Raw genomic sequence first — 16,821 nt, 5'->3', positions numbered from 1 at the left:
TACACATTTCTAATTCTGCAGAGTGTTGGTTTTCAAGTGTTTAAATGCCAAGAGTAAGGCCATAAAATCATACTTCTGCTTGCTTAAGCTTAAGAAATGGAAGTTACGATGGCCATATGCATGCAGCATTGACTTACTTGACTTCCAGACTGGTATTGCTCTCCCACTGCACTTTAACATCAACAATGCCCTTCAGGTGTTCAGCACTAAGGAGAGCAGCTGAAAACATAAGATTTTTTTCTATTAATGTTGTGGATTTATGACTCTGAGCACTAACACAGCAACTGGCTTGTTTGTTTACAGAAGTGAAAGAGGAAATATTTTCAATGACCATCGACTGTGATATATTGAAGTTAAAGTACCGTGTTCACGAGCATACAATCACTTTTGTTATAAAATTGTCAACTTTATTTTTTTAAAAACTATTTCAACATTTATTCTATCCATTAGGCCATAATGAAATTTTATCAAAATTGAAAAAAACAAATGGGAACATGCCTAGTTTTGAACTTGGCTGGCATTTTAGGACAAACAATATGCTATGTGAGCTGGAAGCAGAACAGCAACATTGTTTTCCAGTTATAGCCATAAAAAAAGGAATGCACAGGGCTCCCACTGTGGCCCCAGTAGACCATGTTGAGATACTACTGCAGTAACACTGTCTGCACATAGCAATGCATACTAAAACTGCTTAATACATACATAAATAAGAACAAAAAACAAACATTTTCTTTAGTTTTTCAATTTTCAGCAGACTAATCATTTTGATTATGTGACTAAATTCACTGAAATCCAGCTAGGATTGTTGAGTGTTCCATTTGAGGGCTACTGGTTGAGGGGGGGGGGGGGGGGGGGGGGGGAGTGTAGTAACGCCTTCAGACTAAAGCCCAATGAAGGTGACCTTGCTCTCTCTCCACTGGCTTCAAATACACTTATCTCCAGAATAGCTGGAATGGAACAACAGAACTGCCCATATCTTATCAGAAAATGTGTTCAGTCCTCTATCTTGAATCATGGAAGTTTTTTTTGTAGGTCACCCTGCTATGATGCCGAGTAATTAAATGTGTATTTTTTTCACCATTAATATTAATATCAATATCAATGACTGGCTCATGTCATCACTGGAATGAGTTGCCAGCAATAAAGGTGACATTAAACATCACAAATGTGTACAATAATGAATTGATCCTTATAAAATGTTGTTTTTTAAAATGTAGATATATCTATCTATTAAATGACATGAGGCAGATAGCGAAGTGAAAACCATCAGGTACACCCTTAAGCTAAAATCGTTAATATTACTAAAAAAAATCCCCAACAACATGTACACAACTTGATCACATGGACACAGTGGCGAGGACCACATACCATGTGCGTGTGCAGGTTGCTGGGTTCCAATTCATGCACAATGTCACATACGCAGGTCCAGTTACATTTCAAATCGAGGTAATAAGTGACACTTCCACCTGATAAGCCACAATATTTCTATAACTTCTGCCCATGAAGCACGTAGGCAGTCCCATGGAAGGTTATCACTTTCACAGCTCTGTCATTAAAAACGACCACAAACATGATAAATATGGAAACCCATCACCTCGCCCTTCAAACCTTAGTCAGGAAAGTTACCACATTTTGGGTTTTTTTTTTATGCTTTACCTGTGTCAGTGCTTTACACTCTCATGTCTACTTTTTGTCTTTTTACCTATTAATTACTTTATTTCTTTACTCTTTTTTTCTTAACTGGTATATTGTAAAAAATCAATCAAATTTTACATTATGTAACCACAAACCATACACAGTGGAAACGCTACTAAGGAAAATAATAAGCATGACACATAAAAGAAAATGCAATCACTGCGAGAAAAACAAAACAGGCTACTTTTTATTTAAAAAATTGAAAAAACAAGAACAGCTCAAATAATAACTTCTCCCACAAATAACATATACCTTTTTGCCCTTAATTAATTTCCTAATTTTTCTTATCAGGACAACCGAGTGACAAAACGCATGTAGTCCAGAGATAGATGCAGGCGAGATCTTGAACATAAATCCCCATTATAATGATGCACTTAGTATCAGTTATAAAACATCATCAATCAGTCAGCAGTACCTGCACATGCAAAAAGTCACATAATCCTGGATGAATGGTCTTTGTTAACTTCAGAGGTTGTTTGCTTAATTAATCTCTACTTAATATCCACAGTTAAACCAACCAAAACAACACACCTAAAACAATTGTAAATGTTTAATGACTATCAAACAGGCCCTAGAATGACAGGTTTGAATGACAAAATATCCTGAATACGATATATAAAAGTAATAAGATTTTGTTTGTTATGTCAAAAATAAAATAAAAAATGTTCTGGGACAAAAAAAAATGCAGATGGGCATCTTTTCAAAACAATTTTGTTTGTTATGTCAAAAATAAAATAAAAAAGGTTCCGAGACATAAAATGTAGATGGGTATCTTTATAGAACCACCCGCTTTAACCTAAATGTGTTAAGACATAAGAGGGTAATCCCTAAGACATGAGAACTACTTGAAAACCCTGCTGGAAGCATTCTTTTGATGTATCAAGAGGGTGTAAAATATATCACAGCACTATGAAATCACAGCATGAGAGGGTTTTTTTTCAGTGGATTAAAAGTTTTGAGCAGTATAAAATAAAAAATATGCCATCTGGGGCTGATTTCACAAAAGAATACAAATCCAAAATAATTTTAGTCAGGCCTGCTAAGAAAATATTATCATCATGTTTTACAAAAAATGTAATGGTCGCTCTTCTCAATTTTGGGATCTTACCACCACTTCTCTACATCAAATTCTTATTGTCCTGACACCTATTTCTACAACAACTGGTGACAAGAGCCCCTTTATATATATATATATATATATATATATATATATATCAATATGTACCAATCACTAGCAAAACCCTCCCAGACCAAGATTGCTCAGTAAACTTCCAAGTCCATTCTTTCAGAGTTAAGCAGTCTTAACTGAGCCCCAAAAACCATTACGTCTTTTTATGAAATAAGCACATGTCCGTAATATATTTTAAAAAGTTACAAATATGTGTATCATGTCATTAAGTAAGGAATTGATGAAGTTTGTATCTTATTACCCATGACAAATTGAACTACTATAATCCCTACTTTAAAGGCATTTAGTGCTGTGCACCTTAAAATAGCTAAAGATTAACTTTCCTGGAAATTATCAAGTGAAAATTTCCCTATAATCACTAAAGAATACCATATACCATTGCCAAAATCACAATCCATAAACCCATTTAGGGGTTAATTAGTTATGTCATTTTGAGTCAATCTTGTAATAGAGATGAAAACTGGACTATCAAACTATCACACTGCTAGGCTGTTCAAACTAACTCCACAGAGAGCCTCATTGAATGCAATCAGCTTAACAAATTAACATACCTCCGTTTTTTTCCAACTAATTTGGATGATCATCTGCTTTTCTGTATTCAACTCAATTCCAGAAGGTATAGTAATTTTTTCATCTTAGGGTGCATTCCCATAGATTTTACACCGATCTATCTCCGTGGGGAGTCTCACTAGATTACTGTCAGATAATCTGGCTTCAATGTCCGTCCCGCCTACTACAAGCTGTAAGGGGGTAATTAACTTTCGGCTGACAGCTATTTAGCATGAACCCCCAGGGAATTAGGTCGATCTAGTTGGATCGATCTATTCTCTGGGAATGGGGTCTTATTGCATTTAGTGAGAGTCCCTGTGGAGTCAGCTTGAACTACCTAGCGATATACTTTCATTGTGAGCCCACAGACTGCATAACAGGAAAAAAAAAAAAGAATATAATACTACTTATAAAAATTGAAATAAAATAAAAATTTAGAACTCATTAATGTGTGAATCTTTTCAACACTTCCCATCTTTTGGAGAGGAAATATGATGATGAGAGAAAAAAATTGTTGAAATGTCCTGAAATGATTATTTGGGGCAAAATTTTTAATTTCTTTTTTATTTTGCTATATATATTACTGTCTTACAAGTATTGCAGGCCTTAAATAATATAATTATTCATTAGCATTACATGTGTAAGTAAAAAAGCAGTTTTATTTTACAAGGTCAATAATGTAATAAAAAATTTAGATCTTCCTCGACCATGTGGTGAATGCCAGTGAGGCCAGTGACACAGAGCATGTAATGGTAATTAAGACACAGATATAAATCAGATGTCTGTGGCCAGTGTTGCGTGGGTTTATATATTTATTACCATTAGAGAAGTCATTCAGGTCATATAAAGCTTGACATCACACAAATGTTACTCTCTGATATCCCACACTAATTTCCATCAATCATGGTGCATATTTAAAAAATCTTATTTGACAATTTACAAAATGACATAAATTGGACCAAACCCAAAGTTGTTGACTGTTAAACAACAAGTCTCATCCTACATCATGCAATTATGAATCACAGATTGGTGAAGAGCTCTCTTCTGATGACATGAACCAATATAGATATCTATAGATAGGATAATTGACTATGAAAAAAAATTATTATTAATACATATCAGTTTAAGATAGAAAAGCTCCTAATAGAGGGCTTATTACACATTTAAATTTAACATTAAGATCCCGTTCCCATACCGAGATCAATCTAACAGGATCGACTCATCTCCTAGGGGTTTCGCACTAAATTACATTCAGCTAAAGTGGCTCTGATGTCTGGCACTCCTACTGAAGCTGTTAGGGGGTAATTAACTATCATTTAGCAGCTTCAGTAGGTGCACAAGATATCTAAGCTGCTTAATCTGAATACAATTTAGCGAGAATCCCCTCAGAAATGGGTCGATCCTGCTAGATTGATCTAGGTAGGGGAATGGGAGCATGCAATGAGTTTGGCGATATATAAATAAATAAAAGATATTAACTAATTAATTTAATTGGCAAGACACTGGTAAAGATCCAATTCTATCTGATGTATTTTTCATAAAACTACCTCACACATCCATATTCATGAGAAAGGTTAAGAGCTTCCAAACCTCATGAGGCAATTCATTGACAAAATATAATTGATCCCTTTCCAAAATGCAATCGCCAAAACCACTACAAAACTAGTATCTCCGACTTGCAAAAATGAAAAATGATTTAATAAACTGAATAATAATAATAATAATAATAATAATAATAATAATAATAATAATAATAATAATAATAATAAAATTCAATTAAATAAAAAACAGAAATATTAAATTGGAAAACAGTAAAAATTAATATAAATCAAATGGATTAAAAAGAAAATAGTAACAATAGTTTTTAATAAAAAGGAAGGAAGGGAGTTTATCGGTTCGGGCCCAATGCCATAAAGTATATACCGTATTTATAACAGAATATACTTAGCACTGCACTGGTATTGCAACAGCTGCTGGCAGTGCAGGCAAGGGCAATGATGCCGGCAGAAACGGTAAAAATACATCCATATTCACGCTCTTACCTATTGGTGGCGATGTTTTACTGGCTTTCAATGTAAGTGTCATTTCTGCTTGTGTTGCTCTGCACAATATTTTCGTGAAAAAACTCTACTTTCACTATAAATTGGCTTTTTCTTCCACCGGGAAGGCTCTCGACAGCGTGATTTCAGAAAGAAACAAGTCCCGCAGTGAACCTTTTTGGTCAACTCAGTATGTCAAAAACAATATCCGAAGTGATTTTGACGAACATCACTAATTTTTTGTGATGAATAAAAATACTTTTAATTTCAAAGGGATAACCAAGAACAGCAGAGAATTTTAGTTGTTGAAAATATTTCTTCGAAACTAAATCAAACCTGTGACCGACTTCCCGTTACCTCAAGAAGGTCAACAGAAGGCAGCATGGAACGTGATACGGACAGCATATCCATCTGTAGATATATTTGTGAGCTATGTGGGACATTTGAGAACTTAAAAGTGTGTGGAAAGTGTAGGTCAACGTACTATTGTTGTCGAGAACACCAGAAAAGTCACTGGAAAGTTCACAAAAAGCAATGCTCCTCGTTTGTTCAAACGGAGGGGCAGCACCCAAGACTCTCGTCTTCTCAAGGGAATGCGGGAAGTCGAACGAAAATAGATTTGAGTTCTAATTGTAGGTCAATCGCCGTGAATAACAGTACGGGACAATCGTCACGTCAACCCTTGCTCACTAATGACGATGCTGGGCATCAGTTCGCGTCTATGAATATTCATGAGGGCGATGAAACGTATAAATCCGAAGAAAATTTACAACAAGAACATTTCACTGGTGCTGTGGATTCTAACACTAACAGTGTAGTCGATGTTAAAGAATTAACACCCTTTCTGAATACTTATGGTGCAGACCCTGATCCAAGCCTTGACACTGTCAGCAATATGGCACCTTACGACACATTTGCCATAGATCTTCAGAGACAACAACAAGAACGAAACCGACAGGTTGCTGAACTGGTTGTGAAAGATTTGAATGACTTTGGAATATGTGTAGTAGACAATTTCTTAGGCCAGAAGGGTGATCAGGTATTAGCTGACGTGAAGAAGCTTCAACAAAGTGGTGTATTTCAAGATGGACAGCTTGTTGTATCGCGGAATGAAACGGCAACTGTTAGGGGAGACAAGATAACGTGGGTAGAAGGGACAGAAACTGTGTGCCAGAATATTGGAGACTTGATTTCAAATATGGACACTGTGCTTATGCACTGCGGTGATCGTTTAGGCAAATACCACATTAATGGTAGAACAAAGGTGGGTATTTGTTAAGGAAGAAACACTTGTCTTTCAACTCAAAATTTTTTTTTCCAAACTCAAGAGTCTTGGTAACTTTTGAGTTGAGGACAGTTCAACTAGATTTATGAAATGTTGAAAAGTAACCTAAAAAAACTTTATTGTTAACACTTCTCAAATATAATTGTTTATGTGTTTAACTTTTGGTTGTTTTCCATGATATGACAAAGCAGCATTAAGAATTTTCTCTGCTTTCAGACTAGGCATTTTCTTGTAGAACCTGTAAAATCTTATTTTTACGTCAGTGAATAACAAGTGAATCCTTCGATATCAACCATTAATACTAATGTTAAATTCAACTTATATGTTAATTCAAAATAGTGCATAAAACAGATAAGATGTGAAATGAAGAAATAGATAAATTAATTAAAGTAAACTGAGGGGTTCTCAAATCAATATCTTAAATCTTGTGAAGATATCCTGTCCAAATTTATTTTTAAAAAATCAGTTTTCTCATCACAGCCCTTAACATACATTCTTTGAAATATTTGTTTACCCCCAGTGCAACCTGCAGGAGTATTTTACTTCTCCCAGAACTGCCTCAACTTGCTCCTTATATTACTTGCCAGTAATTTTTGATAAAAAATGCACAGCAATATTTTAATCTATATCGATCAGAGGTCATTGTTCAATTTATTTCTGCACTTGGATTCAATGTGTTATACCATTTACAATTAAATAATTTAGTTCTAAATTACAGGCCGGTCACTTGGCCATGTCTTCTTGTATATTTTAGAAGGGAGTAATATTGACATCAGGCACTTTTATATATAGAGTTTTATAATTTTCAAGGTATGAATTGAAAAGCATCATTGCAGGATATGTCTACATAGGAAATACAATGTAGAGACATTTTAAAATGTGTATGGCATACCTTTAATTTTGCCATTCCACCATCAATTCTCACATCTTAATTATACACAAATTCTCATAATTCTGAAGACCCCATTCCATAGACACCATCAGTCCACATAGATAGAGGGGCCTCATCTCATTTACATGGTACTCTACTTCACTTAAGGAGGTGTCCTCTTAATCTGTTAAACTGATTGCATTCAGCGCGAGTCTCCGTGGAGTTGGACAGATTCGGTCTTTGGGAACATGCCCTTTGAGATGTTTGTGTACACAGAAACTTATATATATATATGTGCACAGGGAAATGTGTGAAACTGAGATCTTTGAATTGCAAAATGAGAAAAGGCAGTGTTTTGTAAATTTGATTTGCAGTAGACAGCATATGCTAATTAAAGGAAAAATTGAGTCTGCGGCTGATCTTAATCATGTAGCCAACTAAGAAAAGTACTGTACATGTCTGTCAGTCTGCATGTTCTCCGTCCGCAAGCTCATAACTGATTAATTAATTCTGTGGTTTACAGGGTTCTCAGCTTAAACCATCTCGAGCCATGAGTATGTGGACTTGATAAACTGCATGTACGTCAGTCATAATACCTGTGCTTAAACAATGAACAGAATATCAATGAATGAATAGTTACTTCCTTATTGGGTGTATGGCTAAGGTGCTATAGGCAGTAGCAGGAGAAATATCTTTTATTTTGAAAAGCAGAATAAAAGATAGCTCTTTACAATATTTGAAAATGAAGGTGTTTGAATTAAAGGTTTGACATTGTCATGGGCGGACTTAAAATAATTTATGCAGAAATGTAAAGAGGTTCACCTTGTGGTTTGTAAAACTGGAGAAGTAGGGCACGGTGAAAATACTATGGACTACTTTTTATTTTTTGTCATTTTTGTGGCACACAGACTGGTGGACCACTTTATTTTTAAATAAATATTTCCTGCTTGTTTAGAAGACAGCTATTCAAATTAAATAGTTTAAATCACAATTTAATCAGGAAAATGAGAATGAAAAAAATGCAATAAATGTAATGCTAAGATTGTTTTAGGGCGTAAAATAGTTTTTATTGAAAAAAAAAAACAATTTCATATTTAGCAACATAGGAGTCAATTTCAATTGAATTATTAACAAAAAAAGCAATTCGTGATCAAAATTGAATGAGGTCTAACACTCAAATACATACACTCAAAAAATACATTCTCAAATATCATTTTACCTAGTTTTGTACACAAAAAGTCTTTTTTTTTTCATGTCAGTTTGGACTATTTAAATTGATATCTCTCTTTGAAATCAAAAACGTCTCATCTGGTTTACAGAACAGATCCACCTTAGCAAAGTCATGATAAATGCAAAATCTGACAGACTGAAGTCACGTAGCCCGAGCTTTGTGTTGTGTGTACATGCTGAGAGATATGTAGACCATGAGATTAATAGTCGGTTTACTCAAGTTTACCACAACTATCCCGAATGGTCATTGCAAAAACATCAAAGCTATTTTCTTTTATTAGTCTTCAAAGAAGTGGAGTGAATAAATCAGTCACTGGAAATATTTTTCTAGTCTTTATGTGTTTTCTTGCTATACATGATTGAGTTTTTGGCAAAGGATTCACACAGTTGGCCTCAAAGATTTGCTGGGAGTCGAAACTGAACACTTAACCCATTAGTGGGTAAAACCCTGACCATAAGCAAAGTAATGGCTAAAATCTCTGAAATAAATGCTTTTTAAAAGCTAACAATATGGGTCAGTAAATAATGGTCATGGGTTTGGGGTTTTCATATGGTGGTTTTGTGCGCATGTACTGTAGCCACTGGTGGACTAGATTTATGGAGGGGTAAACATTTACACACACTGTTATGATACTACTAATGTTGACCCTAGAATAGGGACATGATTTAAGGACATGCTTGTTTTTGTTGAATTTTCTTAAGGTAAAGTTTTCAGATAAAAATAAAACTAGAGGATGAACTAAAGAAGAAGGACAAGACATCGATCATTTGTTATTATCAGAAGAGAAGAGAAGAGAAAAAAATGCCATAAGATATAGCAAAATGTAGGAAAAAGAAGCAGTCCAATATGTAAATAATAGTTTATTAATTGTACTTCACTTATTATCAAACTGTGAAAAATTGTACTATAAATAATGGTATTTTATACACATTGTAAATGTGTTTTAACTTTAAAAAGTTATATTTTTATGCCAAAATAATACAAAACTACTTATCTTTCCCAATTCAAACCTTAAAACCACAAAACCCCTCAGATATAAGTACCTGATGTCGATATATCTTTGGAAATGTTAGGAAGACCGAGAATACTGATTCATTTAGATCTAAGATATGGTACACAATATCTAAGAGCAGGGACAGGTGGAATAATTATTCTTGTGGAGGAATAACACAAAATTCCCATATAGAATACTTTTATCTGGCATGAGTCATTTTATAGATGCAACTTATTACTAAAAACTTCTAAAATATATCATTTTAATTATTAAACCATTTAATCATTGAAATATTATTATTATTGTTATTGAAAAAATGGACTAAAACTTCTGATAGATATAAAGAGAGATAAATTACTAAATGAATCAAAAAGTTTATAAACAAAAGCATATATAAAAAATGATACATGAAAGACCTCACCTGAATTATAAGATTTGTGTGCATAAGCTCAATAATTATATTATAATATAATAAATTATAATAAACCAATAAGGTTTCCTTTTTTTTGTAGTCAAGATTTTTACTTTGTATATGTAACATCAGTTTTTTCTTTTAAGAGTTGAAACTTGTTTCAAGTTTACTCCACAAATTGAAAGCAAAATACTGATTTTCTTAAATTAACCAGTACGTAATTGCCAACTGTTTCACTTAAAGGCATTATCACGACATTTAAATGTCAGTATATAGATTCATAGAAGTTCACTATTGCTACAAATAACAATCATATAAAGGCTTACAACAATCTTGTGTTAGTCGCAGTAATTTTTTTGCCTTTTATTCCAGGCAATGGTTGCTTGCTACCCAGGTCATGGCACTGGCTATGTCAAACATGTCGATAATCCCAATGGAGATGGAAGATGCATTACCTGTATTTATTACCTGAATAAAAATTGGGATCCCAGTGTGAGTAGAACATTTTTTGCCTATTTGTACCCTGTGTGTTCTGTAATGGGCCATTCACAATGAATTTTGTCAACCAGTCAAATGTGCATTAACTCCTCTTGTTTCTGCTGTACTTGTATCATCTACAGCTTTTCAATGCTAAGGAGGCGTGGTAGACTGGGTTTCCATACCTAGATTGATCTAACAGGTTCGATCCATCTCCGAGGGGTTTCTTGCTTAACTGCTATCAGCTTAAGCGGCTTAGATGTCTGGCATGCCTACTGAAGCTGCTAAATGAAAATTAATTACCCCCTAGCAGCTTCAATAGGTGTGAGAGACATCTAAGTTGGTTAAGTTGGTCGTAATTTAGGGAGAAACCCCTCGGAGATAGATCAATCCACAGTTAATGTGATAGAGTCTAGGAATGGTCCCTTAGTCTGTTAATCCGATTACATTTAGCCAAGAAATCTTTTTCCAACTTTTTGATTCAGAAAAATTCCCCGTGGAGTAAGTGTATATTATCTAGGACAACAATATTCATTGTGAACTGTTCCTAAGTCTGCATGTGTCCCCCCCCCCTCCCCCCCCCCTCCCCAGAATCTACTAGAACTGGCAATCAACCTGTATCACCAGCATGCCTCTGTTGTTTCCACTAGCAGCTAAAACATAATTCTGATCAGTAGTTTCCAGTAAGCTCTGAAAACCAAAATGGCACATGATAAAGTCCTAGTAAATTCCTATGTGTTTGATAAATGACTGATGTGATAGATCAAAGATAGTACTGATTTTTTTTATAGGTCACAAGGTGTTCATTTATCATGGTGACTGTATTTGTCGTGTCATATTTGTTTTTCGTATCAAACTGGAAACAAACACCATAAAGTGCTGGTAAAATGTGCTATTTACATGTACAGTGCATAAGTGATGGACAAGATGGCATGTGTGAAGTTGGGGAGAGCACTCTAATCATAAAGATGTTGAGATGTAGAAAATTTGCGAGTCCTTCAATTTCACTGACAAAAAAAAGCACTCAGGACTAAATGTGATCATTATGAAGTCCTGTTGACCAACAGTAAATCTTACGATTTGCAACAAATAGCTATGGCAGCTGTCCATCAGACATTGGCAATATTTAGATCTTTTGTCAGTTTGCCAGTCCGAATGACTTCCATTGCTTTAATAGTTTCCACTATGCCTGAATGTTGTAGAACTGTTAGATGATTTTTACACTGATTAATTCAAGTGTTGTTTCTTTGAGTAGGTCGGAGGAACGCTCAGAATTACGCCTGATGGATGTTCAGGGGTTGCCAATATTGAACCAATATTCGACAGATTAATATTTTTCTGGTCAGATCGAAGAAATCCACACCAAGTGATGCCATCATACAGTAGAAGGTGAGTGGTAGACAGACATTAAAGGGATAATAACTCTTTGTTTTAGCCAAAAAATGAATTTTCCTGGAGTAAACCACAATTTTCCCATACTTACCAATGGCTAATGAATCCATTTTTACATTCAAAGTTAGTCCCTGGTTTTTTTCTAAAAAGTTTGGTTTTTTGTTAAAATCACTTAAGAGATTTTAACAGAGTATAGCCATCAATAGAGGTCACGTGGTCCAAAGACAAGCTCAGATATCAGAATAGTAGCTATAACTGCCGTTTTTGTGGTAAAACAGAATATATTATATTTCTATGAGTTATTCACAATGTTTTTATTGTGAAATATAGATCTCATACGAAGAGTTATTATCCCTTTAACAGTCAGGTGCCAGTCTGTACTTGTCATTAGCCACTGGTCTGAGGCAATAGACCCAGAGATTAAGGGCTCATTCCCAATGAAACCATCATTCTTCATAAATCGATCCAGATCCGCAGGCACTCTGGCTGAATGCAATCAGTTTAACAGATTAACACACCTCGTCTTGTATCCAACGTAGTCGTTGAATCACCATCTTTTCTGTATTCTACTCAATGCCAGGAGGAGGTGTGTTAATCTGTTTATCAGTGAGAATCCCTGCAGAGTTTATCTATAGATGTAGAACAATATTTTCATTGGGAATGAGCCCTAAGACAAACAAATAATTTAGTTTTTTTTTTTAATTACAAGATAGCTCAGTTAATTTTGATTTAGAGTCGTAGTTTTATGAGGTCTACTAATCAGAGGGAATAGTGAAAAGAAAAGTTAAGCCCATGCTAAGGTGGTGTATTGCTAAATGGTGTAAGATGGAACAGTGGATTAATTGTGTGACTGTAATCGATACGAGAGATGGAGTTGTTCTAAGATTAATACTTGTATAATATACAATTGCACTGCCTTCTTAAACTAAGCATATAAATCAGTGCAGTACTTTTATGCTGTATTTTCCACAGGGTTTTTAAGGGATGACATCCATTTTGCCACTTTAACAGTTTGCAGTGAAATATCAGTTTGTTTAAAGATCAGCTCTGGTTTATATTGAAATTGAAAATGTTTTGGAAAGACGAGGAAGGAAAAAAGAAAAGATTTTTTTCCCTCTTATTTTATGTGCCATTGGTTCATGTATTTGAAGATTGCTTGTTTATTTGGTTTCTATTTATAATGCTTTGTTGACCTTACTCTCTCTTTACTTGGCAGATATGCAATAACAGTGTGGTATTTTGACGCAGAGGAACGAGCCATGGCCAGAAGGAGGCTAAAACAGGGAGGAAGACTCTGTAAGTTCTGGGAAACTCATTAATAAGACATATAGCTACTTAGTAACTGCACTAAACATGTGCTTAGTGTTAATGTTTAGCATTTCACCCTTTTACAGATATAAGAACTTGTATTGAACAAGGCATAGATTATTTTCTCCTATGAAAAAGGGCTTGAATTACTTTTTGTTAGTGGTATACATTTATGAACAATAATTTTTACCGAAAAACAATAATGGTTAGGATTCATTACTTTAGGTGAATAGACGGAGATAAATGATATAATTGATTGAGTCAGTCTACAGCTATTTATTCAATAAATAACATGGAAAGAGTGTGATTTTAGTGATCCATATAAGAAGAGTAGTAAGCCAAGCTCAGATGGAAAAAAGAAATTAACTATATATAAAAGAAATTAAGGAAAGCTGTGCATTACAATTTGCAACACTACAATGTCTTTAATTGAGAGTCAAAATACTATGATAATACTAGTAGTTAGGTACTAAGGCAGTGGAGAAAACATAACTACCAAGAACAGTAACAATTGCATGTTTACTTAATTAATTAATTTATCAATAACACCAAGATGTGAAATATGTATTTATTAGTGTTGAAGGTCCTTAAATGTTTATAATAGTTGAAATTGATTCTGCTGCTTGAAATTTGAAAATGACCATCAATTTACAAGAATTACTGCTGTCACCTAATTTTTAGTGAATTGGCTTGTATTGTCAATCATCCTAATGGCGAATGCAAAGTATAGATAGTTACATATTGATGTGGAAATGCGAGTCAATAAATGACATTTAAACATACTAAGTGCTCCATAAACTAGGGTTCAGTAATGTCATTATTATTATTATAATGATGATAATTACCATTATTATGTTGTTTTTATTAAATTTTTTAGTGGAGGCAACGAATCCCAAAGAAACATCAGTTCCATTGAATCTGAAGAAGAACAGAAACATCCCTTGAGATGTGGTGACAGCCAAGATGTGGTTGTTGACGAAATTGGCTTTCAGTTGAAAGTTACATTGCACACAGACAACACACTATTGTGGTTCATCTGAGGGTCCCTGATGAAATTTCCTGGATTGGATTACTACAGTGATTCATTACATTAATTTACATAAGATGGGCAACAAGACACAAGCAGATTCAATCAGGAGATATCGTACAGAGTGACCCCATGATTATTCTCTTGCCTTGCTATAAGATAGCAGAAATATAAATTTGAAATGTATATGAGACATTCGCAGTGAATTTTTCATTTGTTGTTATTGTTATTTTCAATGCCTGTCTACCTCTGCAACGCAGTGAAACAGCTGGCGGTGAAATCTGAAATGGTTGCGTATATAGGCCATTTGATTTGTCATTTTATTTAAGTTTAAGTCATTTCGTCATTTTGTTTAACTGAGAATGATAAAATTTGCACTTTTGGGTTCGGTGTGTGCATTTGTGCAAGTTACAATGAAAAGAGAGAAAGCGGAGGCTTTTTGATGTTGATGGTGCTTTAACTTCTAGTCTCTGTAACCAAAAAATGTATTAGTTCAGCGAGGGGCTTCCAGACCATTGTAGTTGCTTATTTATTTATATTATTCTGTCTTGTTGCTTCAGTCTACATACAAAGTAAGGCATCAGCTCCAGGCATTTGGCATTGGACTAGGAAAAAGGTGAATTTTCAAACATACTAGTTGAAAATTTTAGAACTTGTTTTAGATTTTTTTAATAGACCAAAGATTATAATCTATAGACTGATTTATCTCCAGACCAGTCTACTTTGATGAAGACTAATAGTATTTTGAGGTATTCTAATGCAGGTGACCAGTGAGCTGATGACTGTATTACACTGACTGTTGCTTTACATAAAAGTTTTTATGTAAAAATTATCAATAAGATATTCTGACATTCTGTATTATCATCCAGCTAGTCTGTGAATCATTGTCATTATTTGTCATTTGTTTCATGCATCATATTTTTTTAATCATCTTGAGGATGTTAAAACTTAAAATTGAAAATTTAATTACATTTCCATTAGACTTAAGTATCTTAGGGGCATGGATGTTATTGATTAAAAATAGGATTGTTCCTGTATAATGGGGCAGATGTATACCAGCAATAAAAGTAGAGGGAAAGATTTGTGACAAAAACTCTGACGAACAGTCGTATATATTACCAGTCGTGTATTCAGCAATTCAGGTATCTTGTCACAGCAAATACATTTTGAACAGTTCGACACTAGTTGATTGTCTATAGTTTTCTATTGTTTGTGTGATTTTTGGCATCTCATAAATTCTTCACTTCTTACAGAGTTTTAAGTTGTAAATGCTTCTTTCCTTGGTCAAAGATTATCTATTTAGTCTCACATATGAGAACCTATTAACAGTAATGATGAAAGAATTGAAAGCACTGTAACTAGATGAATTATTTAAAGAGTAGATGATATTCTTGAATTTATTGATGTGTCCGAAGATCATATCACCTCCTACGTGTAGAAGTGGCCCGGCAAGGAGCTTGTGCTTTGCTAAGTTAATATGGCAAGGAGGGATTACTTTTGGAGTATTTCTTCCTTTATTTTTTGTGAGATGTTTAGTTTTATTTTTTATTTATTTATTTATTTTTGCAAAATGATAAAGATGTAATGTACAGGAGAGGGATTTTCTAATTTTTTTTTTAGCATTCTCTTGCCCCTCCCTGTGAAGAGATTATTTTTAAAGAAATGTTTCAAGTTGAGAACTGCCCCATATATTCCAATAAGTCCAGTTTGAGGGTGTCAAGAATGCGACACTGCAGTCAAGAGGCTGGTTAAACACGTGATCAGTTAATAAGAGACCTTGTGCAGATAAGACCTTATCACTGAATTACAGTTGATGTAAACATAAATATATACTGTGCAATAATACCATTTCCACTACCTATATTTTAATACAAACCATTGCTTTGTGAAAGTAAATTGTTGTATGAAGATTGTACGCATAATAGACGTTCAGTCTTCAGTGTCGTTGAAATCCATGTACATATTAATGTTTAATTGCTCAAATACATGTTTCTAATGAAGAACATCTTGTTCTGATTTTATTTGTTGTGTCACTTAAAAACTCTTAAATTTACTGAGAACAAACCATTTAATACTTATCTAATTTTTTTAAAATTTACAAAATTGCTGAATAGGAATATTTTCTCTCATTTGCTATATATGTAGCTACAGAGACCATTCCCAGACCCTATCGTACTAACTGTGGATCGATCTATCTCCAAGGGGATTCTCGCTAAATTGCCATCAACTTAAGCAGCTTAGATATCTGTCAGGCTTTCTGAAGCTGCTAGGGGATAATTAATGATTAAGCAGCTTCAGTAGACATGATTAAGCTGAGAGCAATTTAACAAGACCCCCCCCCCCCAAAAAAAA

At 34.2% G+C, this 16,821-nt stretch overlaps 2 protein-coding genes across 4 annotated transcripts in view; one reads left to right on the top strand and one right to left on the bottom strand.

Annotated features, from left to right (window-relative positions):
- LOC106171043 (bifunctional glutamate/proline--tRNA ligase) overlaps positions 1–5,664 on the bottom strand; it is a 30,420-nt gene extending 24,756 nt beyond the window's left edge. For all 3 annotated transcript variants that reach the window (XM_087006566.1, XM_087006567.1, XM_087006568.1), the window contains exons 1-2: positions 5,476–5,664; positions 138–219 (exon numbers count right to left, since the gene is read on the bottom strand). In XM_087006566.1, coding sequence (XP_086862692.1) covers positions 138–219; positions 5,476–5,518 — 125 coding nt within the window. In that variant the 5' untranslated portion in view covers positions 5,519–5,664. The remainder of the gene's footprint in view (positions 1–137; positions 220–5,475) is intronic.
- A 138-nt stretch (positions 5,665–5,802) lies between these two features.
- On the top strand, positions 5,803–16,472 carry LOC106161859 (prolyl hydroxylase EGLN3). The gene is made up of 5 exons (XM_013538932.2): positions 5,803–6,736; positions 10,638–10,757; positions 11,998–12,131; positions 13,351–13,430; positions 14,320–16,472. The coding sequence occupies exons 1-5, from the start codon at positions 5,855–5,857 to the stop codon at positions 14,385–14,387; spliced, it is 1,284 nt and encodes a 427-aa protein (XP_013394386.1). The 5' UTR covers positions 5,803–5,854; the 3' UTR covers positions 14,388–16,472.
- Positions 16,473–16,821: the final 349 nt, after the last annotated feature.

The sequence above is a fragment of the Lingula anatina genome, chromosome 2 (genome assembly GCF_051362555.1).
Source record: "Lingula anatina isolate TDL-2025a chromosome 2, LinAna3.0, whole genome shotgun sequence".
Classification (NCBI taxonomy): Eukaryota; Metazoa; Brachiopoda; class Lingulata; order Lingulida; family Lingulidae; genus Lingula; species Lingula anatina.
Note: the sequence above shows the minus strand (reverse complement) of the source record. Positions and strands in the feature narration are given on the sequence as shown.

Coding starts and splice junctions, on each gene's coding strand:
- LOC106161859 (XM_013538932.2), top strand. CDS start 5,855: ATGGAACGTGATACGGACAGCATATCCATCTGTAGATATATTTGTGAG. Junction 6,737..10,637: donor ACATTAATGGTAGAACAAAG/GTGGGTATTTGT, acceptor CTTTTATTCCAG/GCAATGGTTGCTTGCTACCC. Junction 10,758..11,997: donor ATAAAAATTGGGATCCCAGT/GTGAGTAGAACA, acceptor TTCTTTGAGTAG/GTCGGAGGAACGCTCAGAAT.